We start from the raw sequence: 21,890 nt of genomic DNA on the forward strand, positions 1-21,890 counted from the left end.
GATAAAGGCAGTTTAATAAAGCAAAAGCAAAGGCCATGCATGGGAGCAAAGGAAAATAAAAGATTTATATTCTACTTCCCATCAGCAGGTGATGTCCAGCCACTTTGCGTGAAGCAGAGTTTCGGTACATGTATTAGTTGCTCTGGAAGACAAATGTCATAATAAAGAATGCCCCCCCCCCCCCCCCCTTCTTTTAGCTTTTATTGCTATGTCATGTGGTATGGAATATCCCTTTGGTCAGTTTGGGTCAGCTGTCCTGGCGGTGTCCCATCCCAAGATCTTGTTCACCCCCTGCCTACTGGGTGAGAGGTGGGGAATGTTAGAAGGACCACCTTGATGCTGTGTGAGCACTGCTCACCAGTAGCCAAAACACTGGTGCAGTGTCCTTTCCTCAGCTTGGAGGTGTGCATGGCACGAAGAATTTCAGAGACATGGGCCTGGCTGGGAGGAGAAGGAAGGTGTATTTCTATGATGGGGGCTTCTGGAAGCACTTTGGTGGTGGCAGCACATTGTCAGCTCAGTAAGAGGGTGCACGTTGGGGGAAAGCTGACAGGGCTTGCCTTACTCTGAAAATTCTGCATGGTATTAATTGTGTCCCTGTGGTACATCCAGATGGAAGGGGTGGTGATGCTTCATTCTGAGTTTCTCCTTGTACTCGTCATTAGATTACTCAATGAGAAAAGCTTCTTGTAAAGACAGATCAGTGATCTATCATTGTTTCTGTCTTACCCGTACCATCAATGGTATAGATCATGTAACTAAGGGCGACATAATTACTTAGATAAAGGATAATTCTGCAAAAACTTACATATGTAAATCAAAAGAGGGATTTGTATGAGCCCAAGTAGTCATGCATTTAAAATCCTATTTATTTAAAAAGTATGGTACTGAAAATTTACACGGGTTTTTGAGTTGCTGTCACTTCACTTGAAACATTGAAGGAACTTTGATTTTTGCACCAGGCAGATGTTTCTAACATCTTTTTCTTCAATGGTCCTCATTTTCTGGGGTAGTAGTTCAAACATTGATAAAAACAAGACATCTCAGTTTATTTCCGTTATTACCACCATTATTTTTCTGAGAGAGATTTTGAGCCTTCTCTGGCAATAGGATGAAACAGCAAAGCTTACGATTGTATATACTGATTTCCCAGACAGCACCAGCATGTAACTCAAGAGCAGACCTTGAGAAGCAATCAGTAGATCAAGCAATTAATCATCAGTTATTAAATGAAAGACAAAGTTCAAGTTTGGTAAATTAATTATCCTCAGTAGTCACACAGAAGGATTCAGGCCCTTGTGAAGCCTGGGAAATCTGTATGATATCCTAGTTGTTTCTAAATTACATGAATTGAACTGTTTAAAATCCATCCTGAGGTTGTGCTTTTTGGTTGCTTTTAATCCATTGTGGTTTGTGGTAGTGGAATTTCAAATGAAAACAGTGTAAGGATGACAGATAGTTGTTTTTTGTTGATACTGTTTAGCTTTTTCAAGCAAGTATAGTTTTTCTGATGAATTTATGGCACCTGGCTTGGATGGCAGCTGTACCCTGTGGCAGAGGGTACTTGGAGGGGTATGTATGCACATATGCATAGGTTTTATACAAATAACACTATGTATCTGTACTTACGCTAAATGAGAATTGAGAATTGCAATGGCCATTTATTCCTGTTTACTGAGGCCAAGAAAAAATGTCCGCTCCATTTTATTACTAAATGGGCAGATAGGGTAGAACATAATTTTGCTTGGCTTTTGAAAGCTGTGGAAGGTTTATTTTACACATTCATTTCTCACAGCACAATTTCAGGTGGTGCAAGGTCCCATCCTTGAAGAATAGAAAGGGCGAGAGCTGATGGATCCTGTCGTTGGCTCCATCTCAAGTATAGAGGGAAAGCTCTCTGAGCAACAAGGCTCAAGTATGAGAAGAAAAGGTGCTGGAGTAACAAAAACTGAGTTTAAAAAAAAGCTTGTGTTGGAAATACAAGTCTTTTTGAACATACGTTATTAATCCTAAGATATCTTAATTAGAGAACACCCAGAAAACAAGAGAGACTCATGGCTCCAAAATACCAGGTCCTGTATTTTGTTTTAAAAAGAGCAGGAAAATCAATGGTGTAGGGGTTTTGCACAGCTGCTGTAGATTCTCCAACCTGTCTGGGGAGGCAAGAGGAAAAAGGTGGTATAGAGAGACAGGAAGAGTTTTATGTTTGTAGTGGTTTATCTGTAGATGAGGGCAAACAGCTCTATCCATCTCTGGGTTTGGAACGGAGGAAGTAGCTAGTGAAGGTTTCAGAATAAAGACTGTCTGGGTAGTTGTAATTAATTTGGGAAATAAATCTTTCTCTGAAATAGGGAGTATGGAGTAGCTAAGGTAAAGCAAAATAATAGCATAGGAGTGTACTGCAGTCTTCTCACTTGACTGATCGTTTTTCTGTTTCAGCTGTGCAGCACAGATAGGTGAATAATGTCTTGTGCTTGTTGAAAGGGGCAGGAAGCAGTCAGCTGAGAGAGAGAGACAGCCAAGACACAGATTTGAGAGAGAACCGCTGAATATACTTAATGAAAAGAAACAGGGAACAATGGGAGGTTAGGGAAGGTGATGTTTGAGCATGGTACATGGGCTGCTGTGAGAGGCAATTTGCACAGGGCCCGGCCATGTGGTATCTCATCTGACACAGATAACTGAGGTGGTGAAATGTGCTCTCCAATGCAAGGCAATAGTAAATCTAGTGGGGGAAATGGCTTCTTGCCACTTGTGCCAGAAGTGTTGCCCTGGCTGGGAGAGACATCTTTCTCCCAGAAGCAGACAAATGGTTGCAGAAAAATGTACTTATTCAAACCATTTCAAAAGGACCACTCTCCTCTGTTGGCTTATTCCTAAAGCCACAGAAGGGAGTGAACACATGACATATAGGCAGAAGAGGAACAAACTCTGTGGTGTAATGATTTACATGAATTTCCAGGTAAGTGTGTGATTTGACCACTAGGTCCTACTTTAGATACAGCCAAGCTTCAAAATCAATGGCCAAAACATACATAAACAATTTTTACTAGTTAGCATAGCTATTAATACAGTTCTGCTGTCCTAGATGATGCAGGTCCCTGAAACAGTTACAACAGTGGTTTGCCTGCCTGTGTCATTGTTAGATTTACATTATATGCATGTATATGTGTGTATATCTACTTAAACACACATGTATAATATGGAGTTATTCCTGTACATCAAACTTGAGAAAATGTGCTCTTATTTTTCCAAGAATTTTATTATAAATCCAGGAGTCAGTTTTTCTGAGTCCCTCTTCAGTGTGGTGAGAACACACCTTTGTTTAAAATACACTTTATGCTTGGAGCTGGATGTTCTGGGTGTTACTGCTGGTCTGATTTTCTTCCCTCCATTTTCCTTTTTTTGTGTTTTATGTGCCCATCCCCAGACCTCTGTGTGGGTGTACATCCATGCAAGTGTGCACACACAAAACCACATGTGGATATCTACCCAGGGAAGGGTAGGGTGATCTGGACAGTGGCTGGGCAATTTCGACTATGAGCTTCAGACTCACGAAGGAAAAATGCTTCTACCATCTTCTGGCATTCAACTGAAAACAGTGAAACCACCACCTTTAGGAGTAGCTGCAGGTGTGATGCAAGAGGATATAATTTGCAAGTGCAAACTTGCAGTGATATTCTTGTAAGTTAAGGTTTTGTTTTCATTTTGAATGCTGTAATGGAGAAAGCCATAAAAGGCACAGATTTATGTGCATAGCCAAGAGTACACATCTTTAAAGTGCTCTTCAAGCAGAGATACCAAATGGGACGATGGTAATAATATGTTTTTGGTGAGGACCTCAGGGTACCTCCAAGTGTGTGCTGCCTTTGCCCTCTTCTGGAATGGCAAGCAGCAGGTTCAGCACATCCTTTGCTGTGATGAACCCTTCTGATGCTACTGAAGGCATGAAAGGATTCAGATTTTTAAAGAGAGGATTACTGTTGAAGGCCTTGAAAGAGGACAAGTGACTTCAGCTCCTTGTTTTGTCATGTGCTGTGCGTGATGTTTATCATGCACTTGATCTCTCTGCCTTAATTCCAACAGTAAAAAGGATCTTATAGTACTACGTTATTAGTCTCATTTTCTGTTTTCAGTTCTATTGAAAACTCTTTTTATATCATCACTGGCTCACCAGTTTGGGACTGGTACCAGCCTGATTTGAACACTGCACATAGTAGAAGTTGTGTGGATTTTTCCCTCCCCAGAACTCTGTCATACCTACCTTCATTGAGAAAGTAGAGCCTAAAATTTTTTTGCTTATGTTTGGTGTGTATTTGTTTGTAACAGATATTCTTTTGTAAGGGTCTGTTAGCTGGGTTACTTTATCAAATCATACGGACTAACTGGCTTTTAATATAATCTTCTAAATCTCTTCGTTTTGGAGGATTTGAATCAGTGTTTGAGAGATGGAAGACTTCTGAGGAAGAAATCTTCTCCCTCTTGACTTGAATGGAGCTAATATTCATCCCAAATTACATTATTAATTCTCGAATCATATGGTTTCCATAGAATACCATCATGTTTTTTATTCCGAGTTCTTCAGAGCTGAAGAAATCCATCTTTTCTCAGCCCTAAAATCAGAAAATAGCAACTCAGCTACCTAATAGACTTTGAAAAATTAGTTCCTTTTCTTTGGCAGTCAAGCTTTAGTAAATAACAAAGATTATGGTAGACAATTCTTGTCACAATGGTAAAGGATTACTGCTTCTGTACTTGTTGCTTTAAAAAACTTAGAACACCTTAATCTTTTAAAAACAATTTGTGTTTGGAGAAACAAATTGCATTGAAGCTGACAAGATGCTTGCCAAGTTCCGGGAGATGCAATTTGGAACTCTAATATATTAAACCTTGAATGCCTGAGTTCCTAATAGAAACAGGGACTCAATATTAACTCTTTCAGCTCTGCTGTAGTCTACGAAGTATAAAGTGCATATTTTTGTGCCTTTCTCATAAAAGCCAGGAGGCTGATGCTGGGTTTCTGTACTGCCTCAGGGGCACAAGATGAGAAATGAACTCCTGGCTTACTGGCTTCTGGCTCCTGAGAACAAAGGCCACATAAATAAATATTCCATCATCGCTTTCATAAACTGATCATGCACTGTCTTGAAATTGAGCTGTGTGTATTTTGGCCTGCCGCTACCGTTGTGAGATGATTTCAGAATCTCACCATAATACTTAGAAACCTTTGTATCCTCAGCCAGAATAGATCTGTGATTCTACTCGTGTCTATAGGTCTTTGTGCTAGCATGGCCACGTCAGTTTAGCAATTGGGATGCTTTGGTTTTTATTCTCCCGAGGTACTTAAAATACTGCTTGAACTACAGTAAGCATATTGTCTTTTGCTCTGCTACTAAACTGTCTGATTTTAAACTACTCTCAACCTGCTAGTGACTACAGGAGTCTCTCTCTGGTGGCATTAACACTTTCTCACTCTGTTGACAGTATTTCAGCTGACATATCTTAGGGTCTAATTGTTCATGGATGCACAAATGGGTAGATCTCAGACAATAAACCTCTAACTGATTTTTTTTTTTCAAACTGATAATCTGAAACAATAGCAAAAATTTTTGTTGTTTTCTGAATGCCTGACCTTATTTTTCACAGTAGTGAATTTCACCATAATGTTACCTGGTTTTAGAAGTCATCATCTTTTTAAATGCTCTCTAAAGACCTCTGTATTTATCATACTTCCTAGTTTTCCATCATAGTAAATTCCATATAATAGTATTTGTCAGGATCATACTGATAATACTGAACTCTTAGGTTCAAAGGAAGTAACTGCTGAGAAAACAAGACAACTGAAAAGCTCAAAAACTAAGGAAGAAGGTGAGAAAGAAGAAATTTGGAATTTCTTTAAGGTTTCTTTAACGTTGTCTACTATGAAGCCAGGAGCCTTGTCCATACCTAGTTTTGTTCAACTCAAGGTTGCGATATTGAACAAGATCATTTTTTTTTTCTGACTTGGAGATTTTAATTTATTAAATGCACATCACCTCTGCATACCTGTTTAATAGTTAAGTGCTATTTTTCTACATTCAACTTTGGCTGTAGGCCCTCTGTCCCAGGAATTCTTTCTTTCCTGAATTATACTTCCCCCACAGCATACAGATTCAGTGTGTCTTGCCATGATGTCTTTGTTGTCTGTTACCTTGCTATAAATATCATTCAGTTTCTGACTATAATGTTGTCATATTTGTATTCTTCTTCTTGCTATTTTTAGAACTTGCAGTGCCCTTTCTGTTTGGACGTAGCTGTTAGTGTATCCTTATTAACATATTTTTATAGTCTCACAGATTAAAAGGAGTTTTGGAGACTGTGAGCCCTGTGTGCTCTTTAGTATTTAATCTTCTTCTAGTAGTTTCAGACTTAGCCCCTCAAGGCCAACCCTGAAAGTCTTCTCTGAAAGAATCACCTAAGAAAGGTCCTTTTTAATGAGAATACTTTTCAGTGCTTACATTTACTGAACGTTTCTTTTTACCGCAAGTCTGCTTTCTGTTCATCTTCATCAGCTGCATCCTACTTTAATTTGCACTGTGCATCTATCTCACCTGTGTATAAATATTACTTTGTCCAGCAGTAACCTTACGGTGACACCTAAGTGAAGAAAGATATGTATTTTTTTTTTTTTATTCTTTCTTATTTCTTTTCTGCCTCAAGGCAATGTTTCTTGTCCTAGCTTGCTGACCTCTTCCTTCTGTGCTCTCTTATGACAGGCCAGTCAATTTGTCCCTCATGTAATTCAGCAGTTCTTGGGATTGTGTGAATCTCCAGTCTTAATTTATTTTTTCTTCATCTGGTTTGTGGCTATTTCCTAGCTCTGCTGTCCCCTTTCCCCTCTCCATTTACTTTTTTTTTAGTCTTCTATATGTTGTGCTCAACACCCATAGGTCTCAGCCCTTGGATTTTTATCTTCCTCTGTGCTTGTGGCGTTCATCTGGTCTCGTTTTTGCTGGTCTGTTTGCTCTATGCAGTATTTCTGTTTCTCTGTGCAGCTGTCTTGTCCTGTTACCAACAATTTATGTTGCCATATTTGATCACTCCTCTGTTTTGTCTTTCTGGTCACATGCTCTAAGGCTTTCTGTTTGCAGGTATTTACAACTCGCTTTATGTCAAATTAATATTTTTCTCTTCTTTCCTGTGTGTTCTCTTCAAAAAATTTCTGAATTTCTCCCACGTCTCCAGATGTTTCTCTAGTCCTTAATTTTTCTCTTCCATGATTTCTGTCAGGAGATTGTGTTATGTTCCCATCAGGTAACCACTTAAGAACGTGTCTTTATTCATTTTTTTTTACAGCTAGTAACATTTTTTGTTGCGTTTTTTTCAATCTTCTATAAAACAGATGTAACTCTAAGATAAAACTAGAATCTATTATGATATCGCCTTTTTTTTGTCCTCTCTTTATTATTACACTTAACTCCAACAAACTTCTCATTTTAACACCTTCTAATTGTTGACTTTCCAAAACACTGTCTTTTAAAAATTTTCTGTATGTCAAATCTGTTTTATCTAGGTTTTGCAGTTCAACTGCTCATCAGCCATGGCCAAACTTACTTGCATTATGTTCTCATATACACGGCCTTTGTCTTCTTCAAAGTTCAGTGTGCCCAAGTAGATTCTGCAAACTGGGAACTTTGACCACACCACAGATTTTATGAACAAAGCTATCATCAAGTAATAGACTTGGTTCCTTTTTCCATTCTCCATAGATTTTCCCTCAAGGAGGATGAATTTCATGCCAAATTGCCTGTTCCCTCTTGTATTGCTACACAGCATGTTGCTTTTACTTTTTCTCCAGAAAAAGAAATTAACATTAGTTGGATGCTTTCTTATATTAGTCTGAAATCTGAATCTCCTTTAATGGGATATACACTGAAACAATTTTTGTTTTCTAGTTATATTTTGTCATGAACAAAATTGTTAAATTACCAAGTATGTGTTCTTTTCATGTACTATGTGTTCACCCCGGAATTTTCAGGGAGTGTTGGTTTTTTCCCCCTCAGCTAGTCATAAGAGGCTTAAAACATAGCCTCATGGTCCTCTATAGAAAAAATTATATAAATGATATACCCTGTAGTGTGCTTTATTTTTAGTCCGTAAGGAGTAGGCTACTTTATACATAATGGAAGTTTCCCTTGTTAATCTTTTCATACCTGCGTGGACAGGGTAATAAAAATCAGTGCTAAGGATAGCATATGACAAGCCAAAAATGCTCAGATTTTAAAATTAAAAATCTGCTAGTTTCACATTTTTTTTCTCTGGATTTGTATGGAAGATCAGGTACATGGAAATTCTAACACAAATCTATATTTTGTCTAAATTCTACCTCAGAAACAATGGGAAGAAAATTACAGTAGTTAAAATGCTAAAAATGATTTGGTTTCAAGAACAGAATCAAGGCAAAATCTGTAATGAATACTGGTTTCCTTGGAGCCAGAAGATAAGCTGTTGCTGCAGATAATGTGCAAAGGCTCTTTCTCAAAAACCCATTTGTCTATAACTTTTCAAACACTATACAAGCTTGTGTTAGATGAAGTGGAAATTGTTTCAAAGAATGAAATATGCATTTTTAAATTGATAACTTTGGCATACACTTCTCAATAAGTGTATGTGAGGATTTAGGAAAAGTCAGTATGTTTTCCGATCAAATATGCTCATGCCTCGTTACTGTAATACATATTTTTAATATCATTCTTGCTACCAAAGATTTGCCAACTGATAAAGACTGGTAGTAATGAGATAACCATCGGGGCTCCAGTGCATCTCTTCAAGCTTTGAGAAAGTGTGGGTGTAAAACATCACGGGTTTTCATAGAATCACAGAATAGTTAGGGTAGGATGGGTTCTTTAAAGGTCATCTAGTCCAACCCCTCTGCAGTGAGCAGGGCCATCTTCAACAAGATCATGTTGCACAGAGCCCCATCCAACCTGGCCTTGAAAGTTTCCAGGGACGGGGCTTCTACCATCTCTCTGGGCAACCTGTGCCAGTGTTTCACCACCCTCACTGTGAAGAATGTCTTCCTTATATCTAGTCTGAATCTACCCTCTTTTAGTTTAAAACTATTACCCCTAAATGGTGAATGTTTGAACACTTACTTGGAAGAAAAATCTGTGAACAAAAAGAAAACTTATCTGTGCCTGCTTCTCACTGGTTTTGTGCTGTATATGTACTCTGCGCTAGATGACTGCTGCCTTTACTTACCTTTGTTCAGCCTGTAAGGCTTTGCATAAAGTCATTAAGAATGTGGACACACACAGGGAAAGTGAGTCCTTCCATTACCACCATTACTGTTCCTCAATGGTTTCTTTCCTACTAGAGCAGCCTGAGAGAGTTATCAATTGGCAAGTACACAGAAGCCAAGTATCCTCATACAGTATAAAGAAAAGCATATATTCTTTCCCCTTGGCAAAGCTGATCTGGAAGAGTCTTCTGGTTTGAGATGGTTAAGGTGATCTTTAAGGTGCTCTTTAGCGCTCTACCAGCCTGTGGCAGGTGTTCTTGCATGTAACGTGTTACAAGTGACAAGAAGGTCCTCAGACCAGTAAGGATTTTGTTTTATTTATGTATTTATTCTGCAATTCGAAATAAGAGTGCTGTAGGCAGAAAAGGACTGGTTTGAAAGTGCTTATGTTTGAGGGTGAGGCAAGACTAGTGTTGTCTTTCCTTTAAAACCAGACAGGATTTTTAAGAAATTAAAGAGAAGAGATTGCATGTATGTGAACAGATGAAAAGATGGGTAACGGACAGGGTAAGCTTTGATGTGGATGTAGAATCATAGAATGGTTTAGGTTGGGAAGGACCTTATAGATCATCTAGTTCCAACCCCCCTGCCATCGGCAGGGACACCTTCCACTAGACCAGGTTGCTCGAAGCCCCATCCGACCTGGCCTTGAACACTGCCAGGGAGGGGGCAGCCACAGCTTCTCTGGGCAACCTGTGCCAGTGTTTCACCACCCTCAGAGTAAAGAAATTCTTTCTTACATCTAATCAAAACCTACCCTTTTTTAGTTTAAAGCCATTACCCCTTTTCATATACTTTTCCAAGTTCATAGAGTTTAAAAACCTATAACCCATGTAAAATAACAGCCTTGCAGTGTGATTGGCAACTTTGTACCAAAGGCGATGAATCAGTATTCAAACCATAAGTTGATGAAAATCAAAGTGATCTCTTCACCCTATAGCTGGTTCTTTCAGTTCAGAGTTTATGCTGTGATACATGATTCTGCGAGCTTCAGCTATTGTGCTGTCAAAACAAAGCACGCTTCTTTTAAAAGATGAAATTAGGAATGTATAAGTTGCGTTTTCACTGTTTGGTTTTGTGTGCATGTTAGAAAGCTAAGAAGTTTGCATCTTTCTTCAATTATATAGTTGCCATCTGTTGTTTATACCTACAAAAAGATCAAACTCTGGGAAACTGTGCAAACTCTTTGAAGTTATATTGAACTTTCAGTGCAAGCTGAAGTTGGAGCTTAAGCTGTTGTTTCTGAGTACAGCTGAGAGGGAACAGTGTATGAGACTGGTGGTAGATACTGAAATGTATTATACCTTGACCGTGGAATGGATGCTCATTATGCAAATAGAGAGCAATCATTCATGCTGAAAATAGGTTTATTTACCAAGGGTCTGTGCGTGATAAGCCATTTCCAGCCTTCATATCTATGTCTAGTCAACCCCATGTAGGCATTCCAAAGAAACAGAAAACTTAAACTGCTAAATTGTTTCAAGTGGTTTCACTTTTGAAGGGAAGCAGGAGAAAAACCAAAGCAAACCAACAAAAAAAAACCCAAGCTCCAAATGCTGGCCAGTTCTGATGAATTTCAGTTTGTTCTCTGTAGTTTCGCTCTTTCAGGAGTACAGTTCTTAACAAAGCACTGCAAATTTTCTCTAAAGAGGTGAGACTTTTTAACAGAATATAGGTGTACAAAGTTGTTGTCTTCAAAAAGAAATTCAGTGTCTCAGTGAGCAAAATTTAGTTATTCTTTTCAAAGTTTTCACTAGGTCTTCAAACTCAACTTGGCGCGTGACTGTAGTAAAATTTTAAGTGAATGTTTCTGAGAGGTTATGTTCTTTAGTTAATATTCGATCTATGTCTTACAGAAATGGTTCTTTCTGACAGCTGTGCAATTACCTGGTGTCACCACTGTGCCACGTAGTTAAATGGTCAACAGTTACCCTGTTTGTAAATAGCATGTGACCTTTGAGCTTTGAAGAGTAAATTCTTACCAAATGCTTTTGGAAGAGTTCCATGTACAGTACTATACTTTTATGCATCATTCAGTAGAATATGTATTGAATGGAATGGCAACAGAGGTTGAATATTATAAGCATTACCTATAAAATGGTTATGATTAAGCAGAAATCCCAAACGATTAAGGCTAAAACAATAGGCAATGTGACATATATTACAGTAGTTACTCAAGAATATTAGAGCTGTGTAGCCAAGAGAAGTTGCAGTGTATAGTTCTTCTCCCACTCTTCCTTATAATTTTTTTCATCTCAAGTGTTTCTTTTGATTAACATTAAACTTTTATGTAGGTTTTTTTCAGTGTAGTTCTCTTCTGATCATTTATCACCTAAATAACAGGTGACTAGTGCAGTACAAATTTTAAAATACATTATTAGGATATTTCAGTTTGCATTATTAGCAAATCATATTGCCCCTTATGTCATGTACACCTTCTAATTAACATTCATCAACTGTAGAGGTGTGTGCTAAAAGCTGGTGAAGGTTTGTGTCATATTTACCCCTGTTTGCGTGAAATGTCTTATTAGCAACTGAAAATGGAACTCATCTGTGGACCGTATTTGGAAATTTGCTCTGGGATGTATTTTTCTTTTTTTTCCTCTTTTTCTTTTTTTCCCCTGTTGTTCTTTATTTTCGTCTTTTTTTCCTCTTTAAGCTTGAGTTATTTAGCTTGTGGAGGAACTAAGGCACAGGTCAAGAAAAACCATCTCGTATTGTTTGACAGAGACCAAAATTACTGAGGTTGTGGGGAACAACAACACTGGATAGCTATCCCAGACTAATCACCAGACATCTGAGTAGGAGAGTGTAGAGATCTGTATGACCGATTCAGCCTGTCTTTTTTGGGGGATTCAACCTGAATAAGCCAGGTTTATAGGCTTATACTACTGGAGGAGCCCAGAACGATTAAAATACCACCCAGTCTCATGATAGCCTTGCAATAATTACTTGTGCTTCATCAGTACCACAGAGGGAAGAACAGCTTTTCTTAGCAATGAAGTTCTGTAGAAGAGTAACAAGGAAATATAAGGCTTCATGTTTTAATGTAACAGTGCATGTTAACTTGAATAAAAAGTCCCCACAGAGTGAGGCTATTTAGAAATATGTTTACAGGGTGTAGACCAGGAATGGAGTAACATGCACAGTGAATTATCAAGAAATGTGGAAGTTAAAATCATGTTATGCTTGTGGTTCATTAATCACTGTACAAAGCTAATATGTGCTGAGATTCTGAATTGACAGCTTCTGTTGCAAGTGTAGGGAAATTAGGTGTATCATTGCCACGAGGCAGTGATCACTGGAAGGCAGGGAGTCAGTGAGCCTGCTAAGTGTGTTTTAAAAAGTGTGTACGTGCACATTTCTAGAAAGATGTTCAGAAAAAGGAAGAATATAGAATTTCTTGCAAAAGCTTTTTAATTAAAGGTACAAATTCTTCTTGGACAATGATGTTCAGTAAGAAAGGGTCAGGTCCAGTGGATTTTTTTGATACGAATAAGTATGTCTTGGAACCTCTTTAAATTCACATTCTACAATTTAGAGAAGGAAGAATTTGTTATTCCACTTTGAAGTGGCATTTAGAAATTTTAATTAACCTGTATTAATGAGAAAAGTAAACTTACAGTCCTCATTCAGTTTACTGCAACTGAGTTTTTCCCTCTTCAAGATTCTTAGTCCAAAATGTCTTAGTTTTATAACTTTTCATCTAGAGTTGGGATGTTGTACTGTGGTCTGGAACGTTTAGTTTTAATCCCTGAACTAATGGTACCATTACCAATTAAGCTTTAGCAACTATATCAGTTTGGAGTATTCTTTAGTACACTAGAAGTATTATAAGGAGATTTAAAAAAAATATTTTTATAAGTACTTTATTTATTGTGGCTAGTAATGCTTATATTATTTATTTATTTTTAATCTATTAAATATTATAGGATTTCTGCTCCTCTGGAGATACAGAGCCAAAAGGTATTTATTTAAAATGCAAAGGAAAGAATTGTTCTAATGAAGTGCAAGAATCTCAGTAACTGCTACAGCTAAATTGTTTTTTCTGAAGTTCAATTACTTATGCAAGTCACTCCTGGACGTGAACTGTGCTATTCTAATTGAAGAAGTTTCTAAATATAAATCAGATAGGGGATGTAAAATGAACGCATTTTCTCTACCAGAATTGACTTTTTCACATCTCCTGGCTTAACTTAATTGTATCCACGACATACACAAAGCTTCCCAGATAAACAGGTGCATTTTGATACTATCCAATTAATTACTGTCAGATGTATTGCACTGGAAAGTGGGTCTGTATCTCTTCTTTGGGTTCTAAACCAGTTCTCTGATTCCTGGGATGTTTTCCTGGACATTTAAATCAGGTACAAAGTCATTTTAAAAAAATAGAAGTCCATCTCCTGCAATGAAAGTCAGCAGCTGGAGCTAGGTTTGGCTCAAGCTTACAAAATGCTATAAAGTAGTTAGTGAATTTTTTTCTTCACCGTTGCTGTTTGACTATAATAGATGTCAAAAGGTTTCTGGAGAATCATTCTTATTTTTTGTGCGGGGAAGAAAAGACAGTAGTTAAATAATTTCTCCAAGGATGTGAAGGGAAAAAAAAAGTTACTTTTAGAAGCAGGTCACTGGCTAGAACCTTGCTTGGGACAATAAGAACTGGAAAAAGTTTTCTTTTGAAACCTGTCCAGTAGGAAATGTAAAGTGAGCAGGTAATGAATTGTAAGGGCTGAGACTGACCCCTTATGAAAGATTTGCAAAGAGGTGAGAGTTGGGCATGATTACTTCCCCGAGCCCTTTTTTACCTATGCTTTCATTATGAATAAAAAAAAAAAAAAAAAAAAAAAAAAAATAGGTTTATCTGTCATTGTTGTCATTGTCATGCTGGTTGCTTTAAAAATATGAAAGTAAAGGTGACAAATGACCTCATAAGAACCAGAGATTTGTGGTATTTGCCAATGATGATGGCGTATCTGGTTTTTTAACTTGTTTCGTAGTAGGAAAGCTGACCTTCAGATTCCCTAATCAATTTCACCTAAGTCGCAGAAGGCAGAGGCGGGGACTGGGAGAATGAAGAATGAAGGAGAACAGGTTCGAGACCATCTAAGGAATCTGAAGTTGCACAAGTCCATGGGACGTGATATGGTGCATTCGAGGGTCCTGAGGGAACTGGAGGATGAAGTTGTTATATATGAGAAGTCATGGCAGGCCAGTGAAGTTAGACTGGGAAAAGGTGGGAAAAGGGGAAACATAACCTCTATTCTTAAAGGGTAAACAGGAAGAACCGGGGATCTACAGGCCAGTCAGTCTCACCTCTGTGTCTGGCAAGATCATGGATCATTCCAGATGCTTCTGGAAACTATAGTAAGGCATGTGGAAGATAAGGAGGTGATTGATGACAGCCAGCATGGCTTCACTAAAGTCAAATCATGCCTGACAAATTTGGCGGCCTTCTATGATGGGGTTATTGCATTGGTGGATAAGGGAAGAACAACTGACGTCATCTACCTGGACTTGAGCAAAGTATTTGCCGCTGTCCCATGTAACATCCTTGTCTCTAGATTGGAGAGGCATGGATCTGACGGATGGACCATTTGATGGATAAGGAATTGGCTGGGTGGTCGCACTCAATGAGTTGTGGTCAATGGCTCGATGTCCAAGTGGAGACCAGTGACAAGTCGCGTTCCTCAGGGGTCGGTATTGGGACTGGTACTGTTCAACATCTTTGTCAGCGACACAGAGGGCAGGATTGAGTGCACCCTCAGCAAGTTTGCTGACAACACCAAGCTGTGTGGTGCAGTCGACATGCCAGAGGGAAGGGATACCATCCAGAGGGACCTTGACAGGCTTCAGAGGTGGGCCCCTGTGAACCTCGTGAAGTTCAGCAAGGCCAAGTGGAAGGTCCTGCACATGCGTCGGGGCAATCCCAAGGACAAATACAGGATGGGCAGAGAATGGATTGAGAGCAGCCCTGAGAAGAAGGACTTGGGGGTGCTGGTTGACCAGAAGCTCAACATGACCCGGCAATGTGTGCTTGCAGCCCAGAAAGCCAACCGTATCCTGGGCTGCATCCCCAGCAGCATGGCCAGCAGGGCGAGGGAGGGGATTCTGCCCCTTTGCTCTTGTGAGAGCCCACCTGGAGTCCTGCGTCCAGCTCTGGAGCCCTCAGCACAGGAAACACATGGACCTGTTGGAGTGGGTCCAGAGAAGGCCACAAAAATGATCCGAGGGCTGGAACACCTCTCCTGTGAAGAAAGGCTGAGAGAGTTGGGGCTGTTCAGCCTGGAGAAGAGAAGGCTGCAGAGAGACCTTATTGCAGCCTTCCAGTACCTGAAGGGGCCTACAAGAGAGCTGGAGAGGGACTTTTTACAAGGGCCTGTAGTGACAGGACAAGGGAATAATGGCTTTAAACTGAGACAGGGTAGATTTAGATCAGGTGTAAGAAAGAAGCTCTTTACTGTGAGGGAGGTGAGGCCCTGGCACAAGTTGCCCAGAGAAGCTGTGGCTGCCCCCTCCCTGGCAGTGTTCAAGGCCAGGTTGGACTGGACCTGAGCAACCTCGTGAAGTGGAAGGTGTCCCTGCCTAAGGGCAGGGGGCTTGGAACTAGATGGTCTATAAGGTCCGTTCCAGCCCAAATAATTCTGTAATTCTAACCTCATCTCCCAGTGTCCTGGTCTCCGAAAAGGACTCTGGTCTCTTGCAGGCTCTTTCTTCAAACGCTCACTGTCTAGCTTGCTCTGTGCCTGGTTTTCTGCTGTAAGCATCCTGGGGGCTGGCTGTTGGCAGTCTGTCTGGCTGGCAGGGATCTGCAGTGGGATTGCAAGCTGGAAGACAGCTGCATAGGAGGAGCTTTGTAACAGGGCCTAGTTCCTGGAGCTGTTGTCTCAAGATGGTCAGGTGTATCTGCTGAGGCCTCCACAGAGCACTCACCATGTTGCAGGTGTATCTGCTCTCTGTTGTCAGCTGTAATTAGTCATTGGTTGGCAACAGCTTAGGACACTATTTCCAAATTATATTCTAACTGTGAACTCTCCAGTTTACACTCTCATTTATGTTTTTTCTAGAAAGCTATGATGCTCTTTATCCTCACCATTAAGATAAAGGATGCGCAATTAATACCTTTTAGTACTTTGATATCCCTGTTAGCAAAACATGCCAGTGGTTATTCTGTATGGACTTCAGGATGGCAGCCCTTGTTTCCAAAAATACAGACACAACAGGACCATCTGTGTTTGCCATCTGTGAGACATTTCCTTGTAGGATGCTGGGGTTGATTATGGCGTTCCAGGCATTCCTACTGCCTGTCCCCCTGGGTACACAGTAAAGAGACAACAGGTTTGGAACTATAGCATGGATGTATATAAGCCTGAACTCTTCAGCACATCCTGCTGTGTCTGGAACAGGGTCTGCCCGTGTCTGTTTGAACACTCACCAGCATCTCTCTAAGTTGCGTCTGGCCGCTCATCCCTACACTCCTTTCTACACAGCCTGCGTTTTGCGGTTAATACCAAGGTGCTGACCCTGGCAAAGCAGCCAGGTATTGTGGAGAAGAGCCTTCCCTATTGCTAGCCAGCCATTAAACTCTTGGAAATGTTTTCAGTTTCAGTTTATTTGAAATGGTCAGGAAAGAATTGTTTCTGTTCTCTTTCATTTTTTTCCTGCAGAATTGCATTATTTCTGAGCACAATAGCATTTAGTGCTTACTTACCTAACTTTTCCTTTTAAATCCTCAATTGCCATTAGAGAAAATAATGAACCAAGTTACTTATTCCTAAAGATAATGTAAATATTTGTTCTCCACTGTATTCCAGTAAAATAATGTTGTCATGCATTATTGGTAGTAAATTATTTTAAGTTATACATTTAAAAGTAAACAAAGCCATTTACATGAAAATATGTTAGATCATTTTTCATGAAGCATCTTATTCTTTCCTTTTATCATTGTTGGTATGAAATATGAAATCTTAATGCTTGTACTTTGATTTTCATTTTCTCCTTATTTTATTTCTATTGCAAATGCTCTCTACTGAGGCTTTATAAACAGTTTTCCACATTCACTGTTCCCCTTCTCTTCCCAGTCTGGCCTGATTCTGATAATATCATTTATATGTTGTCATTAATAGTGGTCCACTGAGTGAATTATAATTCTGTTGTTTATGTTCTGTTAACATTTGGCTGTTGAAATGTAGCTGGGGAGGAGGGAAGGGCATACAGTCTCAAAAAAAACCCTTTTTTTCCAAAGTTGTAGAAGCTGTTTGCTAGTCTAAGAGAAAATAAAGGAAAAATGGATGTTCTTTATTTTCCAGTGTACAGTTTATCTCAAAAGCAGATTTTCTATTTGATAGAAATGTTGTGAGACATTACTCCCAAGTGTCAACTAGATCCTATGTACATATAGAGTATATAAAGAACCAGGATATTTTGCACCTATATTAATAATTTTTCCACAAAAACAAAAGGTAAGATATTTTAGCACATGTATCCTGCTCCAATTGATGGCAGAGCTTTTCCTCAGCCGCAGTGATCACACAAATTCCTAGCCTACTTTCTTTAATATAGGGTGCCTTTATGACATAAGCTGTAATAGATCCTTCAGGATGTTTCATAGACAATTTTTTTTCTTTCTGAAGGGATGGAGGCACAAGCTTAAACAAGTGGCAAGATCTTGAACAGCTTGAGTAATTAAAAACTAATTAAAAATGGGGGACCATAATTTCCTAAGTGCTGATACTTTTTCCTCTTTAAAGAAAAAAATGAAATTCTGTAAGTTACAAACATGTAATTTCTTTCTTATTCCGAGAATTCAGAATAAATTTTGTTATGATATCACAGGTCTCCAGGACCTTGCTCTTCCCCCTGCTTAACTTCCCTGAGCCTCCAGCAATACACCTCCAAGACACTAGTGCTATCAGAAGGTTGAAATCTCCGAGATGTGTCTTTCAATAGTTTGTTTTAAGATTCTTTAGGACAGCAAGTGTGTAAATATGGTGCAAAATCTGAGGCACAAAACGCAAGAGGTTTCTGCTTCCTCACAGTATGTCTCGGTTTAGAATAATGCTTCATGCTATGTGCTGCAGCTCAAAACAGAAGATATATATAGATATTTAAACTTACCTACCTATGGTTATGTTTCTAAATACATTTCAGGCTTTTAGAGTGCAGACCTATTGACTTTTGTAGGAGGTGCTGAACGGTCTAGTGCTCTGATGACTAAAGATAAACTCTTAGCAACCTAAATTTAGGCACCTCATTTTAAAAAAAACTTTGGCCCGGATATGTGAACCCAAAAGAATGAGTTACAATAATTCAGTTCAAATTCCCAGGTTCTTGCGGCTCCACAGACTTTGCATTTATTCATACGAATTGCTCACTGTTGCAGAGAAATCACAAAATGTAGCCAGTGCCATAACTCTGCACCTGAGCATTACTTAGTTGTCCTTTGCTAATGTTGGCAGCATTTTGCCTTTCCCCTATATGTTACAGCACCTGGCTATTTTGGGTTTGTCTGAATATGTTAGAGGTATGAACAGGGAGAAAATTTACCAGTTTTAGCCCTCGCTTTCATTACTACTAGCTTTCCTAATAGCTGCGATTCCCCAATTAAGTGGTCAGTTTAATTTTCCTGCCAGCTTAAAAGAAGCGCAAGGGAGATAATTACCAAAGGAAACAACTTTTCACTGCGTGCTTAGGAGAGGATTATCTTGTCAGAAGCGTTGTCTCTAGTGGTTCTCATCTTCTTTGACACCAGGGATAGTTAATTTCCCATAATGCTGTTTATGATGATGATGATGATAAGTGCTGTGTCCTATCTGTGCTGATTTTTCTCTTTTGACTTTGTCACTTTGTTTAGAGCAGGGCGGCAATAAATGAGGTGGCAGATGCTCTCTGTTAACCCCCGCCCTCCCCACCAGGGAAGGGAAAAAGGAGGAAAAGGGAGAGAGACTTACAAATTTGATATTAAAACAGCTTTACTAATAATACTACTAGTAAGGGAAAATACTGCAAAATGTATAAAACCAATATTGAGTTTCCTGGACTGGAGTAGATGGGAACTGGACTTAGGAATGAATGGATCGGAATCTGGATCAGGATCGCTGGCAGGACAAGGAGCAGTGTCCTCTTCAGAAGGCAGCCATGGATGAAGAGAGCGAGACCCTCGTGATCCCGCAGCTTTAAACTGAGTAGGATGTGCATGGCATGGAATACCACGTTGGTCAATATCGGGTCACCTGTCCTGTCTGCCCCTCCCAGCAAGTACGACCCTTTACAACTCCTCACTTGCGGGACCTAAAAGATCTATTGGTGATCTTGGCTGCTGTAGGAATAATTATAAGCATGGGCCTTTTCTGCATTCCATTCCTACTATTAGCTCAGCAAAGCTACAAAGATCAGGTGTTATCAGCTCTGGAGCAGACACTGTCTGAAAAATGTGCAGACAACTTCAGAAAAATGTAGCTACTTAGAAGAACTAGCTGAAGAACTTGGCTGAAATGAAAATTCACTAAAAGGGAATTGGTTCTGTTTTAACCAAAACCATGACAGATTTCTTTGTGATTTCTCTTTTGGATTTTTTGTCTCCTAAAGGAGTACTTCACCTTGTGGACATGAGAAATAAATTGAGATATGAGGGTTGCCTACAATTTTCTCTTAGGTTTGTGTAGGCTGCACAAATGAGTAAAGTTTTAAAATGCAATTACTTAGGCAAGTAATTTATACTTGGTTTATTTAGGGTTTTTTTGGGGGTTTTTTGGTTTGTTTTTTTTTTTTTTTTTTTTTTTAAACAGTATAAGAGTAAAGTGTTGGTGTTGGCTATCTAGCCAGTTCTTGGTATGTTTTTTTTTTTTTTTGCTAGGATCAAATAACAACATTCCCTTTGCCTATATTAAGGATGGATAACTTGTCACTTCATTGCAGCCTTATAAGTCATGGGCGTTTATTCTAAGCCAGTCATCTCTAGTCAGTGTCGTGAGAGAAGGTGATTCATCCCATCTAATGCTAAATATCCGAGAGACTTATTATGCAAATGTGTTCTGGAGAGGAAGGTGGTTGATGATGTTCCTGCTAAGCCCAGTGTCGCAGTCTACAGAGTTTCTCTGTAGCGGTGCAAGTTTTTTTGAGGCAACTCACAACGAACAGGGAACGGAAATTATCCAGATTAAAAACCAGCAACTGGAAGGATTTTTTTCATCTATATTTATTTTTTTAACAAGGTTCATTTCAGTGATTCATAGGGCCATTTATAACACAGTGGTAAGAATATATATTCAAGAAATGGGGGCATATTGGCACAGAAGAAAGAAGTGGTTGGAGGCAGGGACATTCAAAGCTTTGTGTAATGAACTGCCTCCGGAGATACATGTGTGCCCTGGGACTGTCCTGTTTTATTAGGTGAGATGAATCCACAATAGTTGTTTAACCATGCGTTAAGCAGGACATTAGCAATATCATTATCACTGTAGTGTACACCTCTCGATGCTTGATATTGCTTTATTAAACTATAAAATATCTTGAAGTGAGCTTATCTATGTCAAACAAAGGGAGCAGTTAGAAGCTTCTATGTACATTGTGAAATCCTTCCATGGAGGTCCTCAGTACTAGCAGTGCTGTTTGTGCTAGCAGTCTTTCCCAATTTTGACATCTTGGTGAACCAGGAGGGTTGTGTGTATATGGATAAACATGCTGTCCAATGAGATGGGCTGTTTCTTTGTAATAAGTAGTGATTATACAAGGCCACATCAGGAAGCCAGAAAAAGTGTCCATGCAAATCATAAATTTTCTTTGGTCTTACGTAAATCTGAAGAGAGGATGACTTATATGAACTTCACTTGAGTGTCTCAGAGTGGTATTTTTCATTAAATAGGTTAGCTAACAGTTAAACTCTCAGAGTTGTAATGAGGCAGAGGCAGTGTGTTTTGGGAAGCATATTGAGAAGTAACCCAGCCTGCTAGGATGTATTAGATATATCATACACAAGTTAAATGTCATGAACTGCATGTTCTGTATGCAGTCGTTCAGCATAGGATCCATTATCATGTAGATGTACCGCCCTGTTCCAATATACTTTTGTGGTACATCTAGGGAGTATCTTCATGGTACAGGGTACTTTGGTTCAGATACTGATGTCGGAGAAATATGACTACCACCGATAAGATACCATTCCATGAAGCAGCAATGGAAGAGATGAAAAGAACTGTACTGAAACAATGCCAATGGCAATGAAAGCTATCAAAATCAGCTTTATAGTACCTTTTTTGTAAGTTTTTTTCTGAAATATATGTCATAAGTTTTATTTATTTTATTATTGTATTTCTTTTTATTTTTGTAGGCTGTGGAAACCAACCTTGCATCAAAGGATAGTCACTGGGTCTATGTAAATGAGGTAAGAAAGTCAAAAGAGACAACATAGCTTGGTACATTCACTCATCACTGTCTTGTTTCATGTGTTTTGACACACCAAACTGAGCATACTCTTAGCATTGTTGCTTTTTGAATGGTGCAAAATGCAAACTTTGTGGTGTGGTTTCTTGTCTGTCTCAGCTGAACTGGCATAGGGTGAATATCAAAGGTCAAAAATAAAGCTTCCAATATATCTCATAGCAGCTGGGACACT

General features: G+C 39.2%; 1 protein-coding gene across 3 annotated transcripts in view; it reads left to right on the forward strand.

The window, feature by feature from the left end:
- GRID1 (glutamate ionotropic receptor delta type subunit 1) overlaps positions 1-21,890 on the forward strand; it is a 558,941-nt gene that overhangs the window by 401,546 nt on the left and 135,505 nt on the right. For 2 of the 3 annotated variants that reach the window (XM_075423037.1, XM_075423035.1), the window contains exon 5: positions 21,606-21,659. The exons of the other annotated variant lie outside the window; for it this stretch is intronic. In XM_075423037.1, coding sequence (XP_075279152.1) covers positions 21,606-21,659 — 54 coding nt within the window. The remainder of the gene's footprint in view (positions 1-21,605; positions 21,660-21,890) is intronic. 3 annotated transcript variants of the gene reach the window in all.

The sequence above is a fragment of the Opisthocomus hoazin genome, chromosome 6 (assembly GCF_030867145.1).
Source record: "Opisthocomus hoazin isolate bOpiHoa1 chromosome 6, bOpiHoa1.hap1, whole genome shotgun sequence".
NCBI classification, from domain to species: domain Eukaryota; kingdom Metazoa; phylum Chordata; class Aves; order Opisthocomiformes; family Opisthocomidae; genus Opisthocomus; species Opisthocomus hoazin.